Genomic DNA, 26,617 nt, shown 5'->3' with positions numbered 1-26,617 from the left:
CAAGAAAAAATATTTGAAATGTGTGCCATTTTGAAAAGAATCGGGAGATGCCACTTTCAGTTCAGATAAAAGATGTGAATTTAAGCTGTTGCCTCTCTGCCTGCAATAGTAATAATTCAAGGTTTCGAAGTTTCGGCAAGACACTAGTTTGCTGCTCCAGGATTCCTAGAATTCAAGGAAATTTTATTGTACATGAAAATCAGAAAATATATAGCAGAGCCTCCTACAACTCCACTTCAGAGAAAAGGATCCACACAGGGTTGAAATAATCCCATGGGTACATGAGGACAGGTAAAGTGAGGGGAGGCTACAAGCACCCCCCCATCCGAGACGCGGAAGACAAGGCATGTTAAAAGGTAAGACTCCTTGTTCGAAAAGACAAAAAGGGATTATCCTGGTTAAAATAACTCCCTTCCAGATGTCTGGTTAGCCAGAGACAGGTAAGATTCCTCAAGGGAGGACCAACCTAAGACAGGCACAGTCGCATCAGGTGAGAAATTGGGGATCAACAGAGGTGAGGCTTAGAACCTCACCCCCCCTGTTCTGAGAGAAATCTTCTGCATACGTGGATGTTTTATTGCCCTGGTCTAGCGCGGATTAACACATAGTCTACAGGCACACACCTGATCATCTACATTTGCTCTCTTAAACACTAAACTATGTTTTCTACCTTTATCTTGTATCTACCTACCACTTCAGCATTTTATTAAAAATAATAATAATGAGAGAAATGTGGTATCCACATATAAATCAAGTATAAAAATCAAACGAATATTCATATTTGAACTGATTGCTTATAGTTCATAATGCATGAGCAAAACCGAAAGTTTCTGTGATGACTGCCCTTGTACTGTTCACCATGTAACTTAATTCACTATGTAAGAATTTGTTCTCCATGTAAGAACTTGTTCGTTATGCTTCAGAAGATTGGAGACTTGACGAAAATTAGGCTTGGGGTGAATTAATGATTGTGCATTGAGCATTGACTCCCCTATATAGAATTTTATTGTTGTTAACAACCATTTGATCAATAAATATGAGAGATGCCCTCACAAAAAAAAAAAAAAAAAGTACACACTTCCAATTGTAAAATAAATTAGTAACCAGGATGTAATGTATAGCATAAGGAATATAGTCAAAATATTGTAACAACTTGGTATGGTGATAGCTGGTACCTAGAATTATCATGCATATAAATGTTGAATCACTGTGTTGTACACCTGAAACTAATGTAATACTGTGTGTCAACTACCCTTCAATAAAAAATAATTATCTACAAATAAATAAATAAATAAATAACTCCCTTCCAAAAATGAAGCCTAAACCCCAACTTCCTTTGAAGTGTACAAAGAGCCCCTATGTTTTGCTGTTAGTGTATAAACATTTAAAAATTCCAATACTCACATTTCCGGGAAGCGGGAAGAAGAAAGGAGCTTTAGGAGCTCAGGGGCTGCCAAGTGCCACGTCGGCCACACACGAGGGTCCCAAGTGTCTTCGGAAAGGGTTTGCCCTCTGCCCCACCGTTCTCACCTTACAGAATTAAAGGTAAAGATTTGCCAAAACAAAATGAAGGGAACCACCAGCCAGCAAACCCAAACACCAGCCCGCAGGTGGCGCACACTCGCCAGGCGGTTACTGCTGCCGCCCGCTCCCGCGCCCCGCCTTTCTCCGCAGCCTGGTCCCCGCCCCCCCGTCAGCACGCCGGGGGTCACGCCAGACAGGCGTGCCTTGGAGACCTCGGAGACAGGTTTCTGTGCTCCTTGGAAGAGGATCGTCCGTGAGGGAGGGGTAAAACTCCAGCCTTTGCAGTATTTGGTGGCTCCTCAGGAACTTTGACTTCTCCAGGGAGCGGTTTTCTTCTGGTGGTTCCAGGGATTGATTTTGCTTATTGCAGTGAGAACACTGGGTTAGGGTAACTGGGTAACTGCCCGGTTCGTTTCTCCCAGCACCAGAACTTGTCAATGATAATACAGGTTGGTATTTCGTTCTGTGTAACTTGAATGCTAAATGAACAAATGCATAGTAAAGCCCTCTAGTATCAAGGCTACCCTTTCACTTCCCACAAAAGCCAACTGCACCAAGAGGCCTACTTTCGACCAACTGCCCATCATAGGCAACAACAACAGGCTCTTAGTAGACAGTTGAACTGAAAAACTGTATAGCGCACAGAGGAAGACAGTACCAAAGAGGCAGGGCAGCTCTGCCACTCACACTGCCATGGGCAAATTGCTGGACCGCGAAGTGTTTGTTTCCTCATCTGTAAAAGGGGGATGTTGACGATACCTGCCTTCATGGGGGAGGAAATGAGTTAACACAGATTGCCTCAATATTTGTTTGAACTTGCTATTAAAAAGATAAGACTTTCTTCCTCCTTTCAAAAAAAGAAAATACCTAATTAAGATCACATGACAGAGTCCCAAAGCCAGTATACAATTCTTGAGAGCTAACTGTGCAACATAAGCATGTTTATTTGAACAAGTTATCAGTTGGTGACAAATTCTGAAAAGCCACCAACAGCAGGAAGCCAACTCCCTTTAAAGAATAAAAATGCTGAAACATTCTGCCCCTCTGTACCTTGGGTAGTGACTAAGGCTGAACCCAACTAATTCCTTTGAATACTTGATCAAAAATGGGTATCTATATCAAGCCATCATTTTCTATCAGTATTTTTACTTAAAAGCAGCTGTGGTACTAAAATGTTTCCCACTCACCAGTCCCTGCAGCCTTGCTCCTTTTTCACCAGCGCCTCTAGAGGGCAGTGCAGCAGAAAAAACACTTGCCTGCGGCTGGCACGAGGACCTAAGATGAGAAGGCTTAAACCCAGTCACCACTGATGGTCACCAAACTCTGCCCTCCTGTGTGAGTCAGTCTTGTTGAACAAAAAATACCAACGTTGAAAGTGGCCTATTTCAAGGATGGAAGGGAGACCTTGGGGCACGAAAGGAGGGTAGAGGGAGAGGATTTTCTAAGGAACTGACATCTTAAACTGCCCACGTGCTTTATACACTTTTGAACGCGTGTATATTTCACAATTAAAACTACTGCTTTAGGAATGCGGTGTATGGGCACTCAGCCAGGGTTATTTTTCCTAGAGGATAAGAAGGAAAAATTGGGGAGAACAAAAGGTGCCCCACTAACCTAGTGAAATTGTCACACTGGGAATGTGTCCTTGGGTATCTGCAAAAGCTCATCCCACCTCCTGTGACTTTTTATTTGGTGTGTTACTGTCATTGTTTTCATATTATCATAAATAAAAACACACAGACATTAACTGACAACTTCAACTTTTAATAATGGAAACAACTCACCATTCAGGAGACAATTTTAGGGAAGAAAAATCTTCCCTATAAAAATAAACTCATCAAAATTATAAATATTATAACTTTTTACTTCTGCGATTTCAAATGCTCCCCTGCAATACTACCCCCTTCGTTTAACATCGTTCCTGTACCATCACATGCTGAAGAGACAACAGTATTACAGCAAAGCTTAGTTTAAAGTAAGAATTTGTACAATGATTTTCTAAAAATCTTTGACCTTCAATGGCCTTTCTTCTTTTACACATTAAAAATGCTGCTGCAGTAACCAGTGTTTGGGCCAAGACATGAGTCTTCAAAGAACCATGTACTGACAGAATTTCAGTACAGCACATTTTCCAAACTGCAACCTGTAGTGGTGCACACGACGAGGAGCAAGGGTCTGGGGGATACACATGAGGACCCCTATTTCAATCTACTTCAAGTAAAAAAAAAAAAATTCACAGATACCCATCAGCTACTACTTTAGGTTCTAACAGTGTCTTAATCTGAGAAACAAATGCTTCACAAAACATAAGCTTACTGGGATAGGTAATTAAAAGACCAGGTGTTTGGTAACAGTATCCTCAAACCCAAGCCAGTCTGAATAATAAAACCAGTATGAAAATCATGAAGCCATTCCCTGAACAAATAAAGTGTTGGTGACAGTATCACTAAAACCTCATCAGTGCACTACAAAAAAGTTACATGGAGAACTTAAACTAGATGTGCCATACCATACATATTTTATAACTAGTCCTACTTTTTTCTTTCCAAGTTGCCTTAAAAAAGCTTAGGAAGACACGATTGTCTCAGTTCCGGGGGCGGCACAGCATAGCCAACACTTGCCTGTGCCTCCGACAAGATGGGTGTTCCCTGGAAAGTCGGAAGAGTCGCCGGAGGGGAACGGAAACACTGGGCAAGGCACAGTGCCCTTAGGAGGCTAAGAACCGAAGCACCTTGGAATTTCAAAAAGAATCCATTAGGTGTCCCCAAAGTGTTAACAATTCCTTGGGAATTTATAAACAAAAAACATCTAGACTAAAAATAGACTGTAAGGCCCCTCTAGCGCCACAGCACACCTTTCCTGTTTTCAGATGAACTGCTGCACGGAAGGCGGTTAACCCGCTTAATTTAAGATAGGCTTCTATCGCACAGGCATTTCTTTGGTTGGCAGGAAGGCGCACTTTTGTTACAACGTTTCCATAAAGAATCCCTCTGCCGTGGTCAGCCAGGTAGGCGGGCTGTCCTCCCTCTCGCTGTCCTCCTTCCAGCCCAGTGGGAGGTCCTGATGGCACTGGGGCTTTAATCCGTATTACATATCATATAATATGTTGCACATTATGTAGGAAGAGACTTCAATTTGTGAGTGAGAGGGAGAAGCAGAGGGGGAGGGGTGGACGAAGGGAGGGAAGAAAAAAGGAAAAGAAGGGAAAGGACGGAAGTGATTGTCACAAACGTGTGCTGTGAGCCCTTTACCTGACAAATCTCCCGGCTAACAATGGGCAAAACAGCTGTCCCCTACCCAAAAAACTCCTTTTCAACTTTGAAAACCTCAGGGGGAGAAATTATTAGCAGGACTTAGCAACCAGTCACTGCCCCACCGGCCTGGACGCTGCAGCACGTGACCTCGCACCCGGAAGGCAGGACACGGGGCTCTGGGCCCCAAGCAGGCGGCCCGGCAGCCTGGGCCCGTCTGGGTGTGTGACACCCACCTGCCAGAGCACACCCGGCACCAGCCAGCTGCAGGTGGGCACCCCTCCTGCTGGTCTAGTCCTTGGTCTAGTCCTACTCTCTGTGGCTGTTCCCACATATTACTCACCAGGAAATCAAACAATACTACAGTGGTTAAACCTCTCAAAACCGAATGCTTTTAACTAGTTTACCAGCAAATACACCTTTCTCCTCTACCTCATCACCAAACCACCTTTCCTGAAGCCCCCCACCTCCACTCACACCTTCTTCCAAACTTGCTCTTTACTTTCTTTGTCAAAATCTTCCAAAATCCTTCACAAATTCCTCAAGAGTTCCTGGCTTTTTGTGCCTTTCAATACACGTGGATCGTTTCCTGACATTTGGAAAACAACGAAAAACCCAACAGGTAGTTTCAACATAGGACAAGTATTCAGATAGATTACTTGTAAAGCTTTTAACAAATCATTTGTACATCCTTAAGCTTAACATCATCACACAAAGTAACTAAAAGAGAGTAAGTGGGGCAAAACCCAGTGCCCATGCTTCAAAGCCCTCCGGACAGCTCCGGAGGAGACTGCAGACTCAGCTTGCAGAGGGGTGACGCGGGCTGTCACAGGGCAAGCCGATGGCCCCGCGTGCTCCCCGGCCGGGTTTGGGGAACTGCATCTAGAGGTAACAAAGGGGAAACCCTAGCATCACTGGGCAAGAAGACAGCCCTCTGAGGAGAGAGGCATTGGCTGCTGGCTTGTACACAGGTCCTGCATCCCTGGCGGCAGGGAGCCCCGTGCTTTAATCAGGTTTCCACATCTCACTGAGGGCTTCTTCCAGCTTGTGCCTGTAGGCCGCGTAACGCTTCTTCAGGTTCTGCAGCTGCTCATCTTCTTCCTTGTCCAAGATCCGCAAGAAATTTTGTAGTTCTGGAAGGCTGAAGGCTTCCCACTGTGTGAAAACACAAAAAAGGACGCCAGGTGTTTAAGCCAATGCCAGGCCTGGGAGTGCTGGCCAGGAGCACAGGGACGCGTGGCTGGCCCTGCTGGGCAGGCAGGCGCTCAGGGCCAGCAGGTCAGGAGCCCTGGGTTAGAGGGCCAACCTCCCAGCCCTACCACTCCCTGACTCCCACTCTGGCTCCCTCCAATCGCCCTGCTCCCCTCCTCCTCCCAGACTCCAAAATGACTCTCACTAAAGCCAATGTACTTCCATGTGTCCCTACATCCATTAGAATCTTTCGCTTCTGATTTGACCCCCAGAGGCTTTAGAAACCACTTCTCACTCCATCGTCCCTCTACATGGAGTCTTCACTATCACTGCCTCTTTCTCAACTCCTACAATCTTTTTTTTTTAATAATGTTTTAATTCTAAAAAACCTGGGATCCCACTCCTAAAGAGATTACTTTTTTTAAAGGTATCATTGATAGACAATCACATAAGCAACATTGTGGTTACTACATTCCCCCCATTATCAAGTTCCCCACACACATCCCATTGCAGTCACTGTCCATCAGTGTAGTAAGATGCTATAGAGTCACTACTTGTCTTCTCTGTGCTATACTGCCTTCCCCTGGCCACCCCCCCGCTACATTATGTGTGCTAATTGTAAATGACCCTTTTTCCTCCTTATCCCTCCCTTCCTGCCCACCGTGCCCCCAGTCCCTTTCCCTTTGGTAACTGTTAGTCCATTCTTGGGTTCTCTGAGTCTGCTGCTGTTTTGTTCCTTCCGTTTTTGTTTTGTTCTTATACTCCACAGATGAGTGAAATCATTTGGTACTTGTCTTTCTCCGCTTGGCTTATTTCACTGAGCATAATACCCTGTAGCTCCATCCATGTTGTTGCAAATGATAGGATTTGTTTTCTTCTTATGGCTGAATAATATTCCATTGTGCATATGTATCACATCTTCTTTATCCATTCATCTACTGATGGACACTTAGGTTGCTTCCATTTCTTGGCTATTGTATATAGGGCTGGGATAAACATAGGGGTGCATGTTTTTTTGAATCAACTCCTACAATCTTAGCTACCTCCTAGGCAGCTCTCCAGTTGGCCTGTTTTGCTCCATCTCTATTTCCCCCTAGTATTAGCCACCATCATCTTCTTCTGCATCCCTGGAACAGCCTCCTGCGTAGCCTGCCCACTCCACTCTTAACACTGCCACTCTGTTCCCCAAACAGCCAGCCTGAATATGCTGTGAAATGGAAGCTGGGGCATGACCCTCCCTGCTCAGAATCATTCAGTGTCTTCCCCTAGTTGTTCCTGCTAAGTCTGAAAGACCCTGACTTCTCTACCTTCATTTCTTCCATGCTGTCCCTCCACCTGTTTCCCTAAGTGGCTTTGAATATGTTCTCTCTTCCACTACTTTGCCTGGCAAACTCCTACTCAACCTTCAAGTCTCAACTTAAGTGCCATTGTCTCTAAGAAGCCTCCCATGATTTCCTCCCCTGCCTCCTCAAGTAGGACTAGGTCTATTAGACACTCTCACCAAGCACTGGTAGCCCTGATCACAAAAGATTTAAGTATTGTTGTAACCATTCTCTTTCACCTACAACTGTGCACTTCTCACTCTCTGGGCTTTGCCTCTTGCCCTAAGTCTAAGTTCTGCTTCTCCAAGAGCACCTGGTACTTAGCAGGCACAAAATAAATGCTTGGGTTTTTTTAGCTTTTAAATTAAAGCAGTAAATGGCAAGAAGGGTATTTGGCATCACCTGGAAGGGTTGGTTTTCTTTTAAGTACACATGTTCCCCTCCCAAAAGGGAGCCCTGGGTCCTGAGCTGAGAATCATTGCCCTGGCCAGGAACAGTTTCTGTGGGGGAACTCCTGGGGGGTAGGGAAAAGGCTGGGGATAACCTAATGTAAGCAAATAGAGGAAACAGAATGAAACCACCAAGTGGTCTCGGTGTGAGAAGGCTCCTGGGAAATGAATTCTGACCTGGTTATTAAAGAAAATAAGAAACAGGGAAGTAGGAGAGAAAACTTTCTACATCAGAAAATCCCATCAGCTTTTAACAATTAACTATTTTTCACAATGTTCTCCAAAATAAAGGGCATTATAAAATATCATGTCACTCCCACTCACTGATACCTATGTAAAATTTCTTCCCTCAATTCAGTTAACTTTGTTCAAACACGAACACCTTACAGAGGTCCAATAAAGCAGTCCAGAAGATCAAACACAATGGAAAGTAAATGCCCAAACTAGGCTGACATGACTCCCTCCCACACAGTGTAGCTCTAATTGCAGTATTTGAAAGACCAGTACCAAGAAAATAACAAGTACAAGAAAAATAACATACAGGCAAGACTACACCACTGTGTCTGGCCTGCTTTCAGAGGGAATGCTGCCATGTGCCAAACTAAAAAGCCAAATCTTTTACACCCAGCTTTCTTCCCAAAGTGAGTGCATTTTTCAAACTTTAAAACATCAGAATAAAAAGAAACTTGAAATATGTCCAGAATCACCATCTTCCTAAAATTCCCTAAAGTTTCAATTTACACTGACCATATAAACATAACATTCACAAAGCATATTTATGTACATTTCTAATTGGTGACTCAAAACCACTTCTGAAAGTCTTTACTCCCACCTTCACAGATTTAAAACTGAGGACTGAAAAGGTTAGATGATTTACCCAAGGTCATGCTCCTAAATCTAACAAGAACAAGAGGAAGCAGAGTCCTGGCTTCCTAACTTTTATCCTGCAAACTCTATTCACTGCATCACACATGTTCTACATGGACAATTCATACCATTTCCTGTTCCAGACATTAGACTGAGACCAGAGCTTTTGCAAGTACTCAAGTGTCATTTAAAGTTGACACTTGATCTAGAAGGACAGTCCAAAGTGCTTTTTTCCTCAACCACACTGGCCTAAATACAATCCTCTCTGGAGAGAAAATGGCAAGTGATGCATATACAAACATAATTTCTTAATCATTTGGGCAAAGAGGAAAAAAAGATTCTAGAAAATTAAATGTCTTCCGTGGTGAAGAGATTCCTTTTCCTTTCCATTCCCTTTAGAACAGATTAGCCCAGGGACTTCTGTTAATAACAAACACACAGAGAGTGTCACGTTTCAGCTGGATTGGAAGTTGGATGTAGCTGGTTGAAAATGACTGGCTGGAGAGCAAGTAAAAAATTTTATTCCCTCCCACATGGGAGAATGTAAAAGTGTTATAAAAGAATTATACTGTAATGGGGTATGTGAAGGGGGCTTAATAATATGGGCGAATGTAGTAACCACAATGTTGCTCATGTGAAACCTTCAAAACATTGTGTATCAATACCTTAATAAAAAGAAAAGAATTATAATGTGGGCTAACTTTGGATTCATTTCTGACAATTCAAAAACACACAGAAAGCTGTCCTCCATAGATCACCTCTCTTCTTCCCATGAGGACAGACAGAGATGCATATACACACTCTCTTCCCCAGCCCGCTTCCTCCTCCTCTTCATGGCACTCCCTAGACTGGAGCAATAAAACAGGACCAGCTGCTCTGTAGAGTTTAAAGCAAGAATGAACCACCACTTACCTCTCCAATTTCATGTTCACGAAGAACAAAACTAAGTGTGTCTGTTCTGGGCCCTGCTACCAAACGCAGGTAGAGTGGGTGTTCCCGGTCCGAGAGCTTGCAGGCGTAGACTGGGGAAGGACACAAGCAGCACTTCAGCATCCCCTAGACCACACACCCTTCGCCGCCCTTCCCATCCCTTCCTCCAGATCAAGGCAATGGTCCATGTCACCCCAGCCATCAGGTCACCATCGTCCTCCTGTGACCAATAAATAGCCCCCAGTGGGATGAGGGCTGATCTATATGAATTCCGTTCTATCTGCACAATATAAACTGTGTTTTGCTTAAAAAGGAAGTAATTGTCAAGAATGAATTTAAATGGGTAGTAGTCCCAAATGTACTTACCATTCATTCTACTCCTTTTAGAAAGCAAGATAAGAAACTTTAAAAAAAAAAAAGATCTGAAACGCCTTTAAAAACAGTAAAAATATACCATCCAAAGAACATGACAACAGAGTACTAGGAGCAAATCTCTGCAGATCAATGTGGAATTTGCAGCTGCCAACAAACCAAGCAGAGAGAATACAAGCTCTGGCGGCTCTAAGCACAGCTCCGGGTGTCTCGGGCTGCACACACACAGGCGCTGGCACCGCCTGTAGCGTTGGAAGATTTGCCAGCATGAGGGTATTATTTCAACAGGACACCTTTACTGTCAGATTGTGCAGCTGAAGTCCAGGAGAGCAGGCAAAGAAGCTGATAAAAATGCCATCTGAGCTTATATTACATTGGCCCTTTTGGATATAACTCCATTGTAGGTGCTGATTTCCTTGGAGATGTAAACTTCCCCCACAGTGCTAAGCCTGCGGCCTCCTGGGGTAGGAACCTTGGCAGATTCACCTTTGTATCCCAATGGCCCAGCCCACACTATGTGGTCAAAAAATGTATGCACACTGGCACCTAGTGGGTTTCATCTCCATGCAACTGAAGGACATTCCTACCATGTCAGGTTAGTGTATTTTCTCCTACAGCTGCTTTAGGCTTTACCCAGAGAGTCTAGACAAGTTCAATAGCTGACTGCTCCCTCACACACACCAGTTTCAAAGTAGCACTTAGTGAATCACTTAATCACACTGCCCACCATTAGTATCAATTTCTACTGGAGTACCTGACCTGGAATATCTTCTTCAGTTTCATTGATTTTTCCTGTCCACTGACTGTGGGTATTAAGTCCAGACAGGCAGACCCCAGATGAAAATGTTATTTATCCTCGGTACATGTGCCTCTGGGGGGCCTGGATGACAAAATGCCCCTGTGTAACAGCTAAGGAAACAAGCTAAGGACACAGGAGAACCCCAGCCTGTGGCCGTTCACCTCAGTAAGTCTGAAACAAGCAGTAATACACATGCATCTCCCCATCCTCAAGGTCTCAGAGAATACGAGTCCCAGGCACTCCATGTTCAGATGCGTATCACACGTACACATGCTATTGAAAACCACACACAAAGGCATTCTTTTTCGTCCTAAAGAACATTAAAATCAAAGTTACCCCCTGTGCGCATCACAAAATCCTCCATAAAATGTCTATCACACGTGAATGCCTCTGAGCATCTCAGATCCACAACTGTCCAACTCGAAAATATGGGCAGCAAGGAAACACTAAGTGCATGCCATTGATCACCATGGCTTCCAGAATCTGTCCCTGGGCTCTGACGTAACTGAGAAAGTTAAACCCATCAGCCTGCCTTCTTCTACTGAGGACAAAGACATAAAGGCAGAGACCACTTTAATTTTCAGCGTGGCAATGTTACCTTGGTCTTCCCTATGACAACGCTTATAAAGTGCAAACTTGGTGGGGCTCTCGGTCACAAGGAACTTTTTGAGCAGGGCCTCAATCACCTCCCCAACAGTGTTTGCGCTGCTGATGTGAAGCGTGTTCATACAGCCGCTGCTGCTGGGAGCAAGTTTTCCAGAGCTTGGAGAAGTCTGTGAAGGTCTGCAGAGTTCCATCTGTACTTTAATGAAGCCAGTGTAAATCCCATTTGAATTCTGAAGTGGGAAGAAAAGCACACACTTAGCTGGGCTGAGTGGCATTCTAGGAGCAGATCAAAACCACAGCAAGGGAAGGAGAGACACACTTTATCACGTTCCTGCCTCTTACTGCTCCATTGCAGAACTTGACTAAAAGTTGCCCCCCAAGGGAATGGCCACAGGAGGTTAGCACACCCCCAAAGCTCTTCCAGAGGCAGGGTGTGCAGGGCAGATGGGGCGGCTGGGCAAGCCTCCCGGGCTGTGGCTGCCAAAGTCCAGCTCATGCCACTGAAGCTGCATGTGAAAGGTCAGGTTCCCCTGGTGAGGTCAAACCCACTGGAGCAGATGCTAGCCCAACCCCAAGACTTACGACAGCTTAGGGGATGCATCTGGGCTAACTGTTCAAAGGGATCCTGTAACTGACTACCAGCCATACACAAAAAGGGAAGGGCAGTTAGGACCCCGAAATACCCAAATCAACAGGGAGCAGACAGCAAGAAAGCAAGCTCTTCTCCTTCCTAGTGTCAAGTACGCTCGGTCCTGGATCACCAAGTCTGCTTAAGCTTTGTTATATTGCATATACCCTGCGCAGCATGGGATATGTGATGACACGTTCCTGTCATCTCGGGCAACAATATTTTTAAAACAAACTGAAGTTACAATGTGAACTATAGATATTAAAATATAAGCACTTGTCTTTTTTAACACATTTATGTCTCCTATGTATACATGTATTTTAACAACTTTGAGTTATAATTTTTATACTATAAACTGCATATATTTAACCTCCCAAATTTGATGAGTTTAGCCCTTTCCTTAATTGATAGTAGAATTACTATTTCTTAGTTGCCAAAAATATTGATAATGGTTTTTTGTCTTCACTTTTTCTTTTGACATTCAATATATTTAGAAAAAAAATGTATTCTAAGGCTTTATTAAAACAAATCTTCAGGTTTAAATCATTCCAGCTATAAATGACAGAGTTCTAGTAGAACATTAAAAACCTCCTTTATGATTATGCTTCCTTTCCACAAGATCAACTCACAATAGTAATTCACTTGTTCATTCTTATGGGAAGCTTTACAACACTTACATTTTTTATTTTTGAAACAACATGGAAGCTTACTTAAATCTGTTTAAATCTCCATGGGGAAGGGGGAAAAAAAGGCCATGGTAAGTGCAATATATCTCCTTGGATGAAGACTGTGTTTGAAAAAGGAGAAATACCACTTGGGAATAATGAAGAATACTCTTGGGATCATTTGCCCCTCCCCACCCTTTTAGGGGACTCCCACTGGGAAGGGAGCCTTTATCACAAGGGCTTATACTTAAAAGCTCCTCCCCAGGACAGAGAAGACAAGTAGTGACTCTGTGGCATCTTACTACACTGATGAACAGTGATTGCAATGGGGTATGGGGGAGACTTGACAATATGGGTGAACATAGTAACCACAATGTTTTTCATGTGAAACCTTCATAAGTGTATCAATGATTACCTTAATAAAAATTTTAAAAAAGAGAAAAATTTAAATTTAAATTTAAATTAAAAAAGCTCCTCCCCAAGAGTCACAGAACTCAGTAAGGCCTGTTCTAAACAAGTCACCCCATCCTTTGCTGAACTTTTTTGTCAAATACAGTCAAAACAGACTAAGAGGCAGGAGTCCAAGGGCCCTGGAAACTGGCACCAAGGGATGGATGGCAGGTGCCTCGAGGAACGTCACCAAATGGGTGGGCAAAGCAGACGCCAGTCCGATTTAGAGACACACAAGTTCTCTAGGCCCTGAGGTGGGCTCTCCTCTCCTGTCATCAAGCCCTCCTTCCCACACCCTCACTCCCCACGGAGCTTCCAACAGGGTTGGTACCATGTTGTAGAGCCTGAAACAGCAACATGCAGGGAGCTGAATATTATATACTCTTCCTGCACACTCACCAGCTGAGAAAACCTTAGCTCAATTATACTCTCATCCATGGGCACGCTGTCCTTTTCCTGGCACTTCCAAGTTTATTCCTACAAAATGAAACTTAACTAAGGCCCTATTAGAATCTGAATTACCACCTATATGTTGGGACAGGCAATGATGATACTTATTGCTTAAAATCTTTCGGTGGGGGGGTGGAGTTACAAAATCTTTCATGATAAAGTTTGAAGGAGTGTTGTTTACTGATTTTGAGATACCTTAAAACAGCTTGAATTTGAAAGCTACAGAAATACTCCATTTATCTGCCCTGCATACCCTTGACCACTAAATTTCTACAAATGTCATTAAGAGATTTTAAAAACATATCTATTATAGTACCAACAACGTGCATTTGCAACCTACAAGGTATTATTACAGGTGCCTCCTTACCAAGGTCATCTTCAACTTGTCCGTGACAGCTAAGTTGTATTTATGGACTTTCTCTTCGATTTCCTCTTTGCTGAGGTAATCGTGAGTTTCCTTCTCTTTCTCCACATCCTAGAAGAAAAACAAGCCATGCCACACATGAGCAATCATAGGGGGAAAAAATGCAGATAAGCCAGGATTCTTTCCACATTCTGCACAAGAACAACAAGGGAGCGTTTACCTTGAAGCACACCCTCTGTCTCTCTCCCCTCTCACTTTCAAACTCTTCAGCCTCATCCACCAATTATCGTTCTCATTCCTTCAGACTACAGTCTTCCTCGGGAGTCTATCAAATAAAACTAATTTGTCGGCAGCTAAAAGGAACACTTCATTAATTATTATGTTGTAAAACTGTCTTTGCTAAATTTCCCTTCTGCAAAAGCACTGTTCCTTAAGTGCACCTGTAAGACTGACCAAAGCAACATTTGAAGACACATACCAAAAGCTTCTTTCTCTTCAGCAAATTCTATGAACTTTATGGTCTTTATAGCTTTACAATATTTGTAAGCAAAAGGTATGGTAATTATTGAGTGTTAACTGGCACTAACCACTGACCTGTCAAATTATACACAACTCCAGAGGGATTTATTTTCCAAACAAATCCTGATGTCAAAATACAAGTAGCCAGACTTCCTCTACCACCCCTCTCACCCTCTTACCCTCCACCCCTCGGGTTCACCCACCCCCACCTCCCCAAGCTCTGGAGGGTGGCTACCAACCCCTCTCACCTCTGTGAAGAACTCACTAACAGTTCACTGTCTGACGCACACAGCCAGTGCATGACCTTATGCAACGGCTGCTCTGTGAGCACAGAGGGCCAAACCTCAGAGCACGGTGACCCCGCGAAGCCAGTACACGAGGCACCTGACTTGTATCGCATTTAATTCTCACAACAGCCTAACCAAGCAGGCATTCTTCCTCCAGTTTCCAGAGGAGATCAAGTTCTAAGAAGTAAATTAACCTGCCAAGAGAAACTTGACTGTTCCATGGGAGCGGTAGAGCGACTGAAGCCTGACCCCGAGGCCCACCCACCCTCAGTGACTCTGACGGTTTCCTGACACGGCCACGTCCTTCCCCACAGGGGTTCCTGATTATACCTCACAACCAGCATCCCACATTACAGACAGGGACACTGAGGCTCACAGAGGTCAAAGGGCTTGTCCAGGGACAACCAACCATTTTAGGGGACCAAGCTCACTTTTAATCCAGGTCCTCTGTGTTGTTTCCATAAATCGAAAGGTCCCCACCCATTCCCATGTGGATGTTTGAAAAGTTAAAAAGGCTACATGATCAGATTCAAACTTGAGCAGCAACTCAGAAAAAATAAAGGGGCTTGGCAATCTTCAAAACAAAGAGGAAGAGCAATTAAGATCAGATGATTTATCCCCCAAAACAAAACCTTTGAAAAGGTGCCTCTTTTCCAGCCAGACATACCACAGCATCCTCACAGTGGAAGACTGTCCAAGTGGGCCTTTGTTCCCATGTACTCACTGAGCACTAGTGTTTTATACCCATTAGACAACCCGGCATGAACATTTTAAGAGTATAAATGGCTCTTGATCCATTCAGGTCTCAAGTTATTTGATTTTTAGACACTGACAGGAGTGTACTGACTATGAACTGTCTCAGTAGCTTTGCTGTTGCAGCACTGCCCTAGTGATGTCTGACGGGTCAGTACACAGCATCTCATTCCCGAGTTTCAGGAGCAAGCCCCCAAGTCCCTTGGGAACATTCCATCTGCCAGTGTAAAACCCCAAAGCAATCTGATTTTTGGTGTCATTGATATGGAAAAAAAGAAAGGCTGTAGATTAAACTATGCAGAAGTTTCGATGACTCTTTCCAAGGAAATTTAAAGCATGTATTACATCTCTTGCTTGCCCTGTTCTTTCCAATCCACAGTCAGCTACAGGCCACAGCTGCAGAGGAAAATGAAACAGTCTTTTTCTCAACATTCATTTTGCAGCATGAACTGTCCAAAGACTACTCAAAGCATATACTACAAAGCGTACAAGAGACATTCCATTTCACAGGTGTGGGAGGTGATACTGGAAGTGGAAAGGGTGCTGTGGGAAGTGCCCAATGCCAGCAAGCCCCAGGCTGTAGTCCCAAGTCTGTCCTCAGCTTACTGACCCGAGTGGGCGCCCTCATTTCCATCAAACACAGGGACTAGAGCAGGTTTTCCCAAAGGTGCTTCCTGGCCTAACAGGATAATTTTGCAAAGATTTGCTCTTACTGGTGTGACCAAGGGGGCGACATGCTTCCCTCTGAAGGACTGAGGGAGCCACCAGCTCACCAGGAAAGGGCACAGTATTGTAGCAGACATCTGCCCTCAGGGCTGACCACTTAAATAAAAAGCAAGAAACCTAAGGATGAAGAAGGGGAAGGGGTGAGAGAGCGATTAAGAGCAGAGAGAAGGGAAAGTCAGTTGGTCAGCTCCTTGCTGCAGGTCTGGTGCTGCTGGGCATCCTCCTGAGGCCCCCATGGCAGCATTCCCAGACGCCTGGGGACAGCCAAGGGGCAAGCCTGTCAGGAAAGGAGCCTTCCCTGAATCACCGCACATGGGTAACTGACATGTGCCTGTGTGACTATCCTTCTCAGACATTAAAATGCAAGGAAACTGCCTGGGGTAGTAACAGAAACGACTTGTACCCAAGGGTCTCCAAGCCACACACCTCACTGTTGACCAACTGGACAGTCAATCCCAGAGAAGCAGTCAAAACCTAAAAGGCCCTGATCCTCTGTTTTTAACTGAGATATAACTGGGCGTACAACACTGTCCTCGTTTTACATGTACAACGTAAGGATCTGAGATGTGTATATGTTGTGAAATGATCACCACAGGAAGTTTAGGTACAGCCATCACCTCCCATAGTTATTTTTTTTCCTGTGATGAAAACCTTTTATGATCTACTCTTTTGTATTTTTTTTTAACAAGAAAAGAGTAGTTTAATAAGGCAAAGTACACTCTTAAGAAGGGAGTGTGGCTAAGTTCCAAAAGTGAGCAGCACAGTAGGGTTCGGTTTGGGGGTCTTATCGCTGCAGCTTAAGCAGGGGGTGGAATATTCATCAAGATAGGTGGTGTTTTCCTTGAACAGGGAGGGGATTTCTGGGACACAGGGTGACACCCCCTTTTTCTCCTTAGATGGTCTGCTCGAACTGTCCTGGCGCCAAGGCGCGTGATTTAATATGCTAATGAGCGTGTGATTTACTCTGAGATGAAGTCAGGGTCAACTTCTCCATTGGAACTGGTGAGTTTTGGCAGGTCTGGAATCTACACCCTCCCTTCCGACAGCCCCCAGAACAGTTTATTCATGTTTACAATATAAACAAGCATCCAGCAGAATGTAAACACGGGCCAAAATCCCCAACCCCCTCCCTGCTCACCTACTGAACTTCTCCTCAAGGAATGTGGACCCTTGAAATCTTTCAAGGGGAAGTGGGTGTCAGTCTTTCTTCTGTAGGTGCTTCCTGCTGAGGGGGTGACCCCGTGTGACCCGTATTCATAAGTCAACTGTAGATCAAGCTGACGACCGAGGCGGGCTTCTGCTAATGGGGCACTGGCCTGAGCTGGGGCTGGTCAGCTCCACCCTCCTGGCGCTTACCGTCAAGCACAGGCTGAGTGTGAGTGAGCACCAGTCAAGAAAAAAAGGCTTCCAAAATGATAACTAGGCATGGTTTCTCTGAGTGGAGGGTCCTGGCAGAGGGAAAGGTACAGAAGTCACAAACAGACTCAGGCCCCCCGGCGTGGCAGAGGCTGGTCTCTTTTAGTGTTAGAACTGGAGACAGACAGATTTGGAAAACTTCCAGATGGTTCACCCCTTTTAAAAGAGACCCACTGTCTGATGGGGCAGAATGCCCCCAGTCTTCCCCAAGTCCAATGCCTTTGGAAATCAGCAGGCCGGAGGAGGAAGGCCGGGAACCCAGAAGGGAGAAAGTAGGTACAACAGATGAGAATAAGAAAAGGGTTAAAAACCCTGTGTGGCAGGTGTAAATAAAACAGCATAACCATTACCCTTTACAACAGTGATGAGCAGAGGAGGCACTGTGCCTGCCGGCTTAATTGTTCTTGGCAGCCAGGGAGGGTGCGGTGCCAGCCTTGCAGTGTCTGTGTGGCAAGTTACAAGCTGTCCTTTTTATAAACCACTTTTCTTTTATATTCTTCAAACTCCATTTCCTCAGAGGGAGAGTTCTTCCACAAAATATCATCAACCGTGGACTCCTATCTCCTGTTTTCACCCAGCAAGCCCTGAGGGCTGCTTCCCGTTCAGCTACAGTTCCTGGGTGGGGTCACAGGGTTGTTTTTCTTTCTCATAAGGAACACCCCACACCCCACCTCACAGGTCTCCTCCTGCAGCAAGGCCCAGGGTGGCCCCATCCCATGCTAAAGCAGCTCACAAATCAAGGCCAGCAGGAATACACTCTTATAAATCTGGGCAAAAGGTCTAAGAACTGTTTATACCCTTCCTGCTGACTTTTCTGAAACTCTGAACTTATACTGAAATGTAATAAAAAATTTAAGTTAAAAATATAACCAAGAAACCCCCAAATACAAAGCACCTGAGAGTGACTGTGTCTGAGGGAGAGAGCAAGAAGAATATGCTCCCTCTACTTCAGCGGAGTGAAGGCATGTGGTCTACAGGTCAGGCATACTTAGGTCTGAATCACAGCTCTGCCACGTTCTAGCTGGGTGACCAAAGGCAACTTATTTAATGTGAGTCTCAGTCTGCTCTTCTCTGTGAAATGTATAAACCAGCACATTTTTTATAGAACTGTTATGAAAATATAATACAGCCCATTATTCAACAACTGAGTGCCTACTGGTGCCCAGCTCTGTGCACTGAAATCTGGGGAGACAGTTGTGGTCCCAGCCTTTCTTGCCTTTCCTTGGTTTTCAGCCTAGAGTCTGTCTTTTCCCCACCCCACCTTCTTGTGCGTTTTTTTTTTTTCCTTCTTCACAGATCTCTTCAAGAAATAAACCTGACCCTTTTAACAAATGCAAATAGCACAGATTCTCTGAGTGGAGGACAATATACATGGTGCCTGATGACAGGGGCAGACAGGCCCTGGGTAAACAGTGTCATCGCTGCTGCACTGGTGGTCCCACAGCTCTCACATGGAGCTGCTGCCTCCTGGCCAGGTTTGGGGTCCAGCCTGTGCCAACGGAGACGAGTAAACTCACCAGGCCAACAGGTTCTTTCTCTAAGTGAGACTAGATTCCAAATTCAGGAATGCCTGCTTTTAAAATCTCACCTCCACTTGCAAAAACCGGCACCTACTGATGTCTCAAACAGCCTGGGATACCTGGTGCGTTCCAGACAGAACAAGTGCCAGCCATACAGAATAAAGCAATGAGCACTCTTCATCCTAGGACCACACTTCCTGGGAGCAGCGAGTGCCTGCTGTGAAGGGACTCCACGAATAGCCCAGAGGAATAGAGTCTGGGTGACAACTGCTTTACACATCTTCCTTTGTTCCAACAAAGACATCAAATACAGTATGGTGGAACTAATGCCCCAAAAAATCTTCTCTAGGAGAGCCCTTTCCCACTGCAATCAGGGAGGGACCTATAAGCAAAGCAAAGCAAAGTGGGGTTGCACTGAACCCGGAATTAAGCAAATGACTTCCAGGAGTTGGAGAGCAAGCAGTTTGGGGGCTCAAACGAAACTTTCAGCAAATCCAGTTTGATGCTCCTGAATTCTAAGACACGATCAGCAGGAAAATCTGCTTTGAAATGTCTTTTCGGTGTCCCAAGCAGAAGGAAACCCTGTGGTTAATACTGGAGGGGCCTGTCACACAGCGAAATCTGCAGAGCCCTCAGAGGGTCTTCCAGGCTGGGGGCAAGTCTTGTGTGCGAAGGGCCACCGGGCACCCTGGGTTTTGTGCCCTGGGGAGGCCCAGAAAGCCTTCTTAAATAGGGATCCCCACTGCTGACAGACATCAGTGCTCTCCAACTGCACTGTGTCCAGAGAGGGAAGTGTTTTGTACCTGTGCTGTCAAAAGAGTAGCCACCAGCCACATGGGGCATCTGAGCATTTGAAATGAGAAACTGAATTTTAAATTTCATTTGATTTTAAGTAATTTAAATATAAATAGCCACAAGTTGCTCATGCTGGACAATGTGAATCTAGAATGTAATGTGCACGGGTGCAAATGAGGAACGAGGAAGGAAAAACCCACCAGAAAGCCGTGTAAAATAGTATGTTCAAGTCACCAGACCACTGTCCTGAAGCAGACCAAGTCTTCTTCCTACAGGAAAGAACCAGCAGCTGTGTCCGGGGTGCTCAGGGCTGCTGTTCTTGACCTTAAAAGTACACTGTGCTGCTTGCTGCCACGGTCTCACGGTACCAGCATTGACCATCGGCTGGGTGCCACGTCTAGAAGCTCACGCTTATTTTGGTGTCCGGCCATGGCATGCTGATTCATCCTGGCCACTCAAGGGTTTTTTCTGGGAAGATGGTTTTAAATGGCAGGATATGGATCTGGTACTCTGTTTCCAGTTATGTCAGCCTGCAGGCACTCGTCACACCAAATTCAGCTTACAAGCAACTCTCCTGTGCAGCCCTGCAAGAAGTGTGCTGCTGGTGTTTCTAATCGTAAAGAAAAAGGGAGGGCTGTACAGGCCCCTCACCATCTTTGTATCCAGAGATGCATCTCTGTCATCTCAGGGTAGGAAAAGTAAGTGCAAAAAAGGAGGGCAGCTGACACACAAGCGAGTGCATGGCACACGGTCTGGCAGAAAAGCAGGGCAGCATGTTCCCAAAGACCACCCCGTGGAACACTAGATGTTCTGTGGACAGAAAGGGCACTGCTCTTCCTCCTCTTCCCTCACCCCTGCGCTTAGAGATTCCCAGTGCACTTCAGAATGCTAAAGGCTCTGAGAAGTCCCGGAGATAAGAAACCCGTGTAAACACACAAGGAAGCTTTATGAGAACTGGCTTTGAATAACGTGTGACATTCATTAATTATAAACAAATGGGAACATTATACAGGAACAGACATTTCTTTCTCTTATTAATTATTCACTTACCGAGTGGAGTCTGTACTCACTAGGGGATATTAGCACACCCAGACCACATCTGTTGAACTTGACAATTTTAAGCAACCTCTTTGTCTTGTTAAACAACAGTGAGAATGGGAGAGGGAGTCTAGGTGGGTATTTTAGATGACTTCTAAAAAAATGAACTAGGTCTTCAAAAATAGAACTAGGCAGCATCCTTATAAGGATAGAACACTGTACTAGTCTTCTCTTAAATGCACTTGTGTGAGGGAGAGAGCGAGCGAGCAGGAGAGAGATCAAAGTATTCCATCTATACTGCCTTTCAGTTCTTCCAGCCTTACCCCCTACCACTGTATCACCCCACCACTCAACTATGCTTAACTCTCCCCTAAGAGCACCGTGGCGTCCCTCACCCTGTGCCTCAGCTGGTGACACCCCATTCAATGCCCACCCCACCCAGGACGCCATCTGGAAGACAACCCTCACGTACCTCTCTATCTTAGGAGCCCGTTGCTACCCCATCAGTTCAAACTTAGCAACCACAGCTCCTTCTGTGGCTCACTGTTTCCTGTGTTGATTACTCTTGCCTCCCAACCTGGCAGTATCTTTAAATCTTTCACTCTTGAATACTGTCCTGTAACTCGCTGGATGCTGGACACACAGGAGAGCCCATTCCTTTTCAGTTGATTCTGTCTGGTCACAGAGCCACAGCTACAAGATTGCATTTGCAATCCATCCTCTGCACATCCTACCAATCTGCATGAAGTTTATGTTTGCTTCTCAAAACTGAGTGAATCTGCAAGCGCACACAAAAGGCTTTTATAATACCAGATACAAAGTTTTGTATGCTTCTGCTATCCATCTGCACCATCAAAGAAAAGAGTCCTTCAAAGCAAGCCCCTCAAATATCCTCACACACCCGGGGCAGTGAAAGCAGGCGCAGGCTCAGCACTTTAATAAGATTAATTGCAGTTGTAATACACATTAAAAGAGTTTCATCTGGGCCTTCCATGACCTCACTTTTTAAACCCCCTGGTTACCAGTCTGTAATACCCTATATGGTTGTACTTCTAAAACCGGGTCGCGTGCCAATCATAAAACAGCCACTCATTTGTTTGGAGCCAGAAAACAAACTTGGAGGTGGACCAGTCTCCCCGGGAGTGCCCCAGCTTGAGGTTCCAACCTCAAGGCATACCAGATTACACTCAGACTTTGAAATCCCAGTTGGACATGTTTCCAAAGGGAGTCAATTAAGATGCTATTCATTTCTGAAAGGTGATACATTTCACAGCTGGTTTAACTTTCTTTAAATTCTAGGTGAGATGGGTAACAAAGAAAGGAAGGATTATTAGAGGCCTCCAAACCAAGCACATCCAAACCCAACTAATCAGCTTTGGGAATTAAAAAACGGCTGTGGTTGCAGTGAGGTGGGGTCTCCGCCGGAAGGGAAGCAGCAGTGCATTCTTAGGTTCCAAAGGAAGGAGTGTCCTCAGGGACTCAGTTTCCCAAGTATTAAGAACACACTGGGCTATGGTCCCATCCAGCAGTACATCCTAATGTTCCATATCATCTACCACACGACCCTACTCAAGTATCTATAAAGTCAATCCACGGGGTATTAGGAACGTTAACTGGAAAAACAGCAGAGATCACTGAGAAGTCAGGAAGTAAGACTGGCACTAGACTGGTGAGCGGCAACACAATGACCACCCTAAATTCTAGACTAAAACATCCCACTGCTCAAGGCTCTAAGGGTCATCCAGCAGCCATCCAGTCCTAACAGCAATTACAGCTGTTGCTCTAGAGGCTCTGTCAAAGGTCAGAGATTGGAGGTCAGGTCTCATGACCACCTTATCCTTTATGGCACCTTTGAACCCTGGCAATAGGACAGGTTTCAGAGAAAGGAAATGAGTAGGCTCATTGGGAGGTGAGCCAGACAGGAAGCATGAAGGAATGCTACAGCAACTGAGGAGGTAGGTGGAGCCCATGTGGGAAATTCAGCAGTTCCTGGGTTGCTCCAGCTCCACCAACAGCAGAATTCTGTAAATCAAGCACAGAGGCTTGCAAAAAATAAAAGTAAAAAAATAGTCATCACCTCACCAGCTGACACCTTAATTGACAAGAGGACAGAGTGTCTCAAGAAAATGAGAAACATCTATAGACCAGTCCTCCAAGAAGAACTCTCTAACACAAGCTTAACCTGAAGATATTTGGTGTCTTCTTCCCTGACAATTGTAATATGGAATCTGAGTTGATAATGTGGAGTCTAAGTTGCCACCACATAATAAGAGGAGATTTAAAAGCAATTTGGGGTCTATGTTTTCAGGCAACACAGAGTTAAAAAGAATAGATGATAACAATTTTTTCAAGATCGCACTGTCCAGAGAAGGTCACATTTAATTCCTTAAAGTTCTGGATTTGTAAATCTTCAGTTCTTATTGCAGCCTTATTAATGCACTAGTCCAAACACAGTTATACAGCTCCCTCTCATACCATCTGAGATACAGGATGGCACCACACAAGGAGTAAAAGTGAGAATCAGCAGCCCTTCCAAGCCAGGTGTCCAGACCATGAAAAGTTGTTTAATTAGACAAACTTGAAAGTCTGAAGGGGCCACAAGGGGTAGAACTGTTTCCTATCACTCTTGTTCCCATTAATTCAATCTACCTCCCTTTCCTGATTCTCCTCCCCTCCACCCTACACTCCACTCAAGAAGGCTCTTTTTCCTTAAGTCTGTTTGCAGTTCTTAAAAGGCATGGTTAAGTATCAAGCATAAAGGACTCATTTTTCTGCCAGGGGCAATGCATGATGGAGAACAAAGAGAGCCCTCTGCTGTGCCCCACTCTCAGGAGGACACTGACGTATACAGGAAAGGCACATGAGGATCACCTACACACCCAGGGTCCACCTTAGCAGCCCCAGGTGTTGGCTTATCTGAGGAATCACCTTCCTCCTACCACAGAGGTGAAAGTACTCTGGAGAAATGAAAAGATATGTTAGAGCAATTCAAATAAAAATCAAGTGGATTAATACTTGATGAGCCTCACATAAACACTTTCTAAAGATACTCTCTTGTATGTAAGTCTTCTCCTGTCCTCCTGCTGAGCGGCAGATGGGTGAGAAGCACACAAGCCACAAGGAGAATGTCAGGGACGTGAGGCTGGTCAGAGCCAGGATTCTGGGGTGAGTCAGGCCCACCACAGACAGACCAAGAGAAGACAGACCAGGCAGGCAGATCCCCTGGTGCTCCTGGCCCACCTCTGCCACCTCGCTGCACTGGGTCAGGCAACCCAATCCCTGCCTGGACCTACTGCCTTTGAGGGTTCAGGCAGTGCCCAAAATGCACTTGAACTTCTCCACACTTAGAAGGACAAAAAATGTTTTCTCATATACATCCCCCTCTGTTTCCCTTTCCTTTCTGGTTCCTCTTCCAAACCAGGGAGAATTAGCCAACCCAGGTATGTGCGAGGGGCTAAAAAAAGGCAGGTTGACGGCAGCTGCCCTTAGTGAATCTTACCATCACTAAGTTCCACACTGGGCCACACCCTTCACAACCTGACTGGATTCTTCCAATAACCCTGTAGTTGGGCACTAACTATCCCTATTTTGCAGTAGGAAAATGCAGGCTTGGAGGATTCGTGTGCCTGAGGACATGCAGTTAGTGCAAGGGCTAAGGAAGGTTCATACTAGGCCTGGATGGGTCGAAGCCAAATAAGCCAGGAAAGGAGGTGGAGTAAAGTCCCAGGGATGGGGACTGCTGAAAGCATGCTGAGGGACCCTTGGGTATGCGTACTGTTGGCTTCTGGAGGCTTAGCTGTTTTGATATCCTGTATTCAGTGTGATACCCTGAATTTTGGAGAGTGGGGTACTAACAACACCAACAAGTTAACAGGGAATTCACAATCTGGCCAGGACCACAGAGAATTATTTTTAAAATTAGAAACTGTATGCCCAGCATTAAGGAAATGGCTAAATACATAGCTTCATACCTCAAGAGGAACCATACAGGAGCTGTCAACCTGAACCCTACACAAGAGTTTTTAATTGGAGGGAGGGGGTGGCCCACAGGAGGAAACCTAAGAAGATAGTGTACATCCAGTATGACAAACTGCACACCTATTAAAAAAGACAGCAGGCCCAAAATGGAGTCACCTGTCCTAAGCCCGTGTCACCAGAGACTTAAAACCTAACTTCTAGTTTTAATCTCCCTCAGGAATGGAACCTTAAACCAGTCAACCTGTGATTTCCTGGTCAGCACTAGTGAGGTAATAACCTGTCTGACAGACACCCCCATCCCATCCCCTAAAGAATGGTAGCCTTGCCACAACACACTGCCCCGTGCCTTTGGTAACTTCCTCGTCCCGACCCCTTCCCCTGTGAGTCTCATTTTGTACAGCTTTCTGGAGCTCCTTTCTGTTGCTAGATGGGATGCTGCCTGAGTCATGAATTGTTTTAGAAAGCCAATTAAGAACTTCAAAATTTATTCAGATGAATTTTGGTTTTTTGCACACCTAAAGACTAGGAGGAAATATTCTGAACTGTTAACAGCAATTATGCCTGATTGGTAAAATTTGAGCATTTTTTTTCTTTCTGCACAGAACTTGCAGATTTTCAAAAAGTCTCCAAAGTCTATATGCTTGTTAGAAAAAAAAAATCATGTATAAAAAACAATTTTTTTAATAGCCTCGGAAACAAAAGTAGACACAGTAAACACAAAGCAATTTATCAGCACTTTGTCAACATAAATGGACACTTTGATGTGCTGACTGCCCCTCATGGGAAACAGCTACATTAAGAATGCAGGCACCAGTATGGCAAAGCTATCCTTTTCCCTAACGTTGACAACAGCCAACTGCACTTACAGAGATCAACGTAAGGAAGTTTCTAGAGAGAGCAAACCAGAGATCTCCTAGGTAAAAACAGGCCACTGTGGTCTGGAAATAAAAAAAGGCTTCTCCAGCCATTAAAGAAAAAAAGCTGCTATTGCCAAAAAACAATAGATAGGTTTTTTTACCTAATAGCACCCTATTATCAATCGACCGATTTATAAATAAAAGCTACCCTTCAGCTGCCCTGGCAACTGAATGACCAATTTAAGAAAAATATTTTTTGTAATTTAAAGCAATTTAAATTGTCTTTGTAGTACAGGAGAGCATTTGTGTGGCTGAGGGCTCCTCCCCCGACCGACCCCCCTTTTCCTTTGGGCATGCACAGGAAGTCCAAGCCCTGGAGGAAGGGCCTCCAACCCCACCTTTCCTCAGTGCTGGAGGTCAGCGACCTGGCCGGCACCCCACCCAGGAGCAGGGCACAGCGGGGAAGCGGGCAGCTCAGCTGGAGAGTGTGGACTGGAAACACCCAAAAAGTAGAAGGCTGATCTGAAGAAGAAGAAAGAAAAACTGAATTTAAGTTAATGAACACACTAGTATTAGGGATCTGAAGCCACCGTGGATCTAAATTGGGTGGTCATAGCTTCATGATTGTACTTCACTAAAGATCTGGACAGGAAACAAGTAGCAGACACTGAAAGAGGAGGAGTCAACACACAGTATTCAATACAGGATACACACCCACTTAGACCCGCAGCCCTATCTCCCCCCTACCCACGTGGTGCATGGCCTGAAACAAGAGTGGGAGTGGGGAGGCAGCCTGTTTAATCCGGGACACCTAAGGAAACGCTGAGGCAAGGACGCCATCACATTCCACGAGTCCTGGG

At 45.0% G+C, this 26,617-nt stretch overlaps 1 protein-coding gene across 1 annotated transcript in view; it reads right to left on the bottom strand.

Annotated features, from left to right (window-relative positions):
* Positions 1-3,267: 3,267 nt before the first annotated feature.
* Positions 3,268-26,617, bottom strand: part of RASSF3 (Ras association domain family member 3) — a 64,498-nt gene continuing 41,148 nt past the window's right edge. Inside the window, exons 2-5 of the mRNA XM_036894986.2 lie at positions 13,872-13,979; positions 11,304-11,541; positions 9,517-9,626; positions 3,268-5,930 (exon numbers count right to left, since the gene is read on the bottom strand). Of these exons, the coding sequence (XP_036750881.1) occupies positions 5,781-5,930; positions 9,517-9,626; positions 11,304-11,541; positions 13,872-13,979 (606 nt within the window). The 3' untranslated portion in view covers positions 3,268-5,780. The remainder of the gene's footprint in view (positions 5,931-9,516; positions 9,627-11,303; positions 11,542-13,871; positions 13,980-26,617) is intronic.

This window comes from Manis pentadactyla, chromosome 10 (assembly GCF_030020395.1).
Source record: "Manis pentadactyla isolate mManPen7 chromosome 10, mManPen7.hap1, whole genome shotgun sequence".
In the NCBI taxonomy this organism is placed as follows: Eukaryota; Metazoa; Chordata; class Mammalia; order Pholidota; family Manidae; genus Manis; species Manis pentadactyla.
The sequence above is the reverse complement of the archived record's forward strand: the minus strand, read 5'-3'. Positions and strand labels throughout refer to the sequence as shown.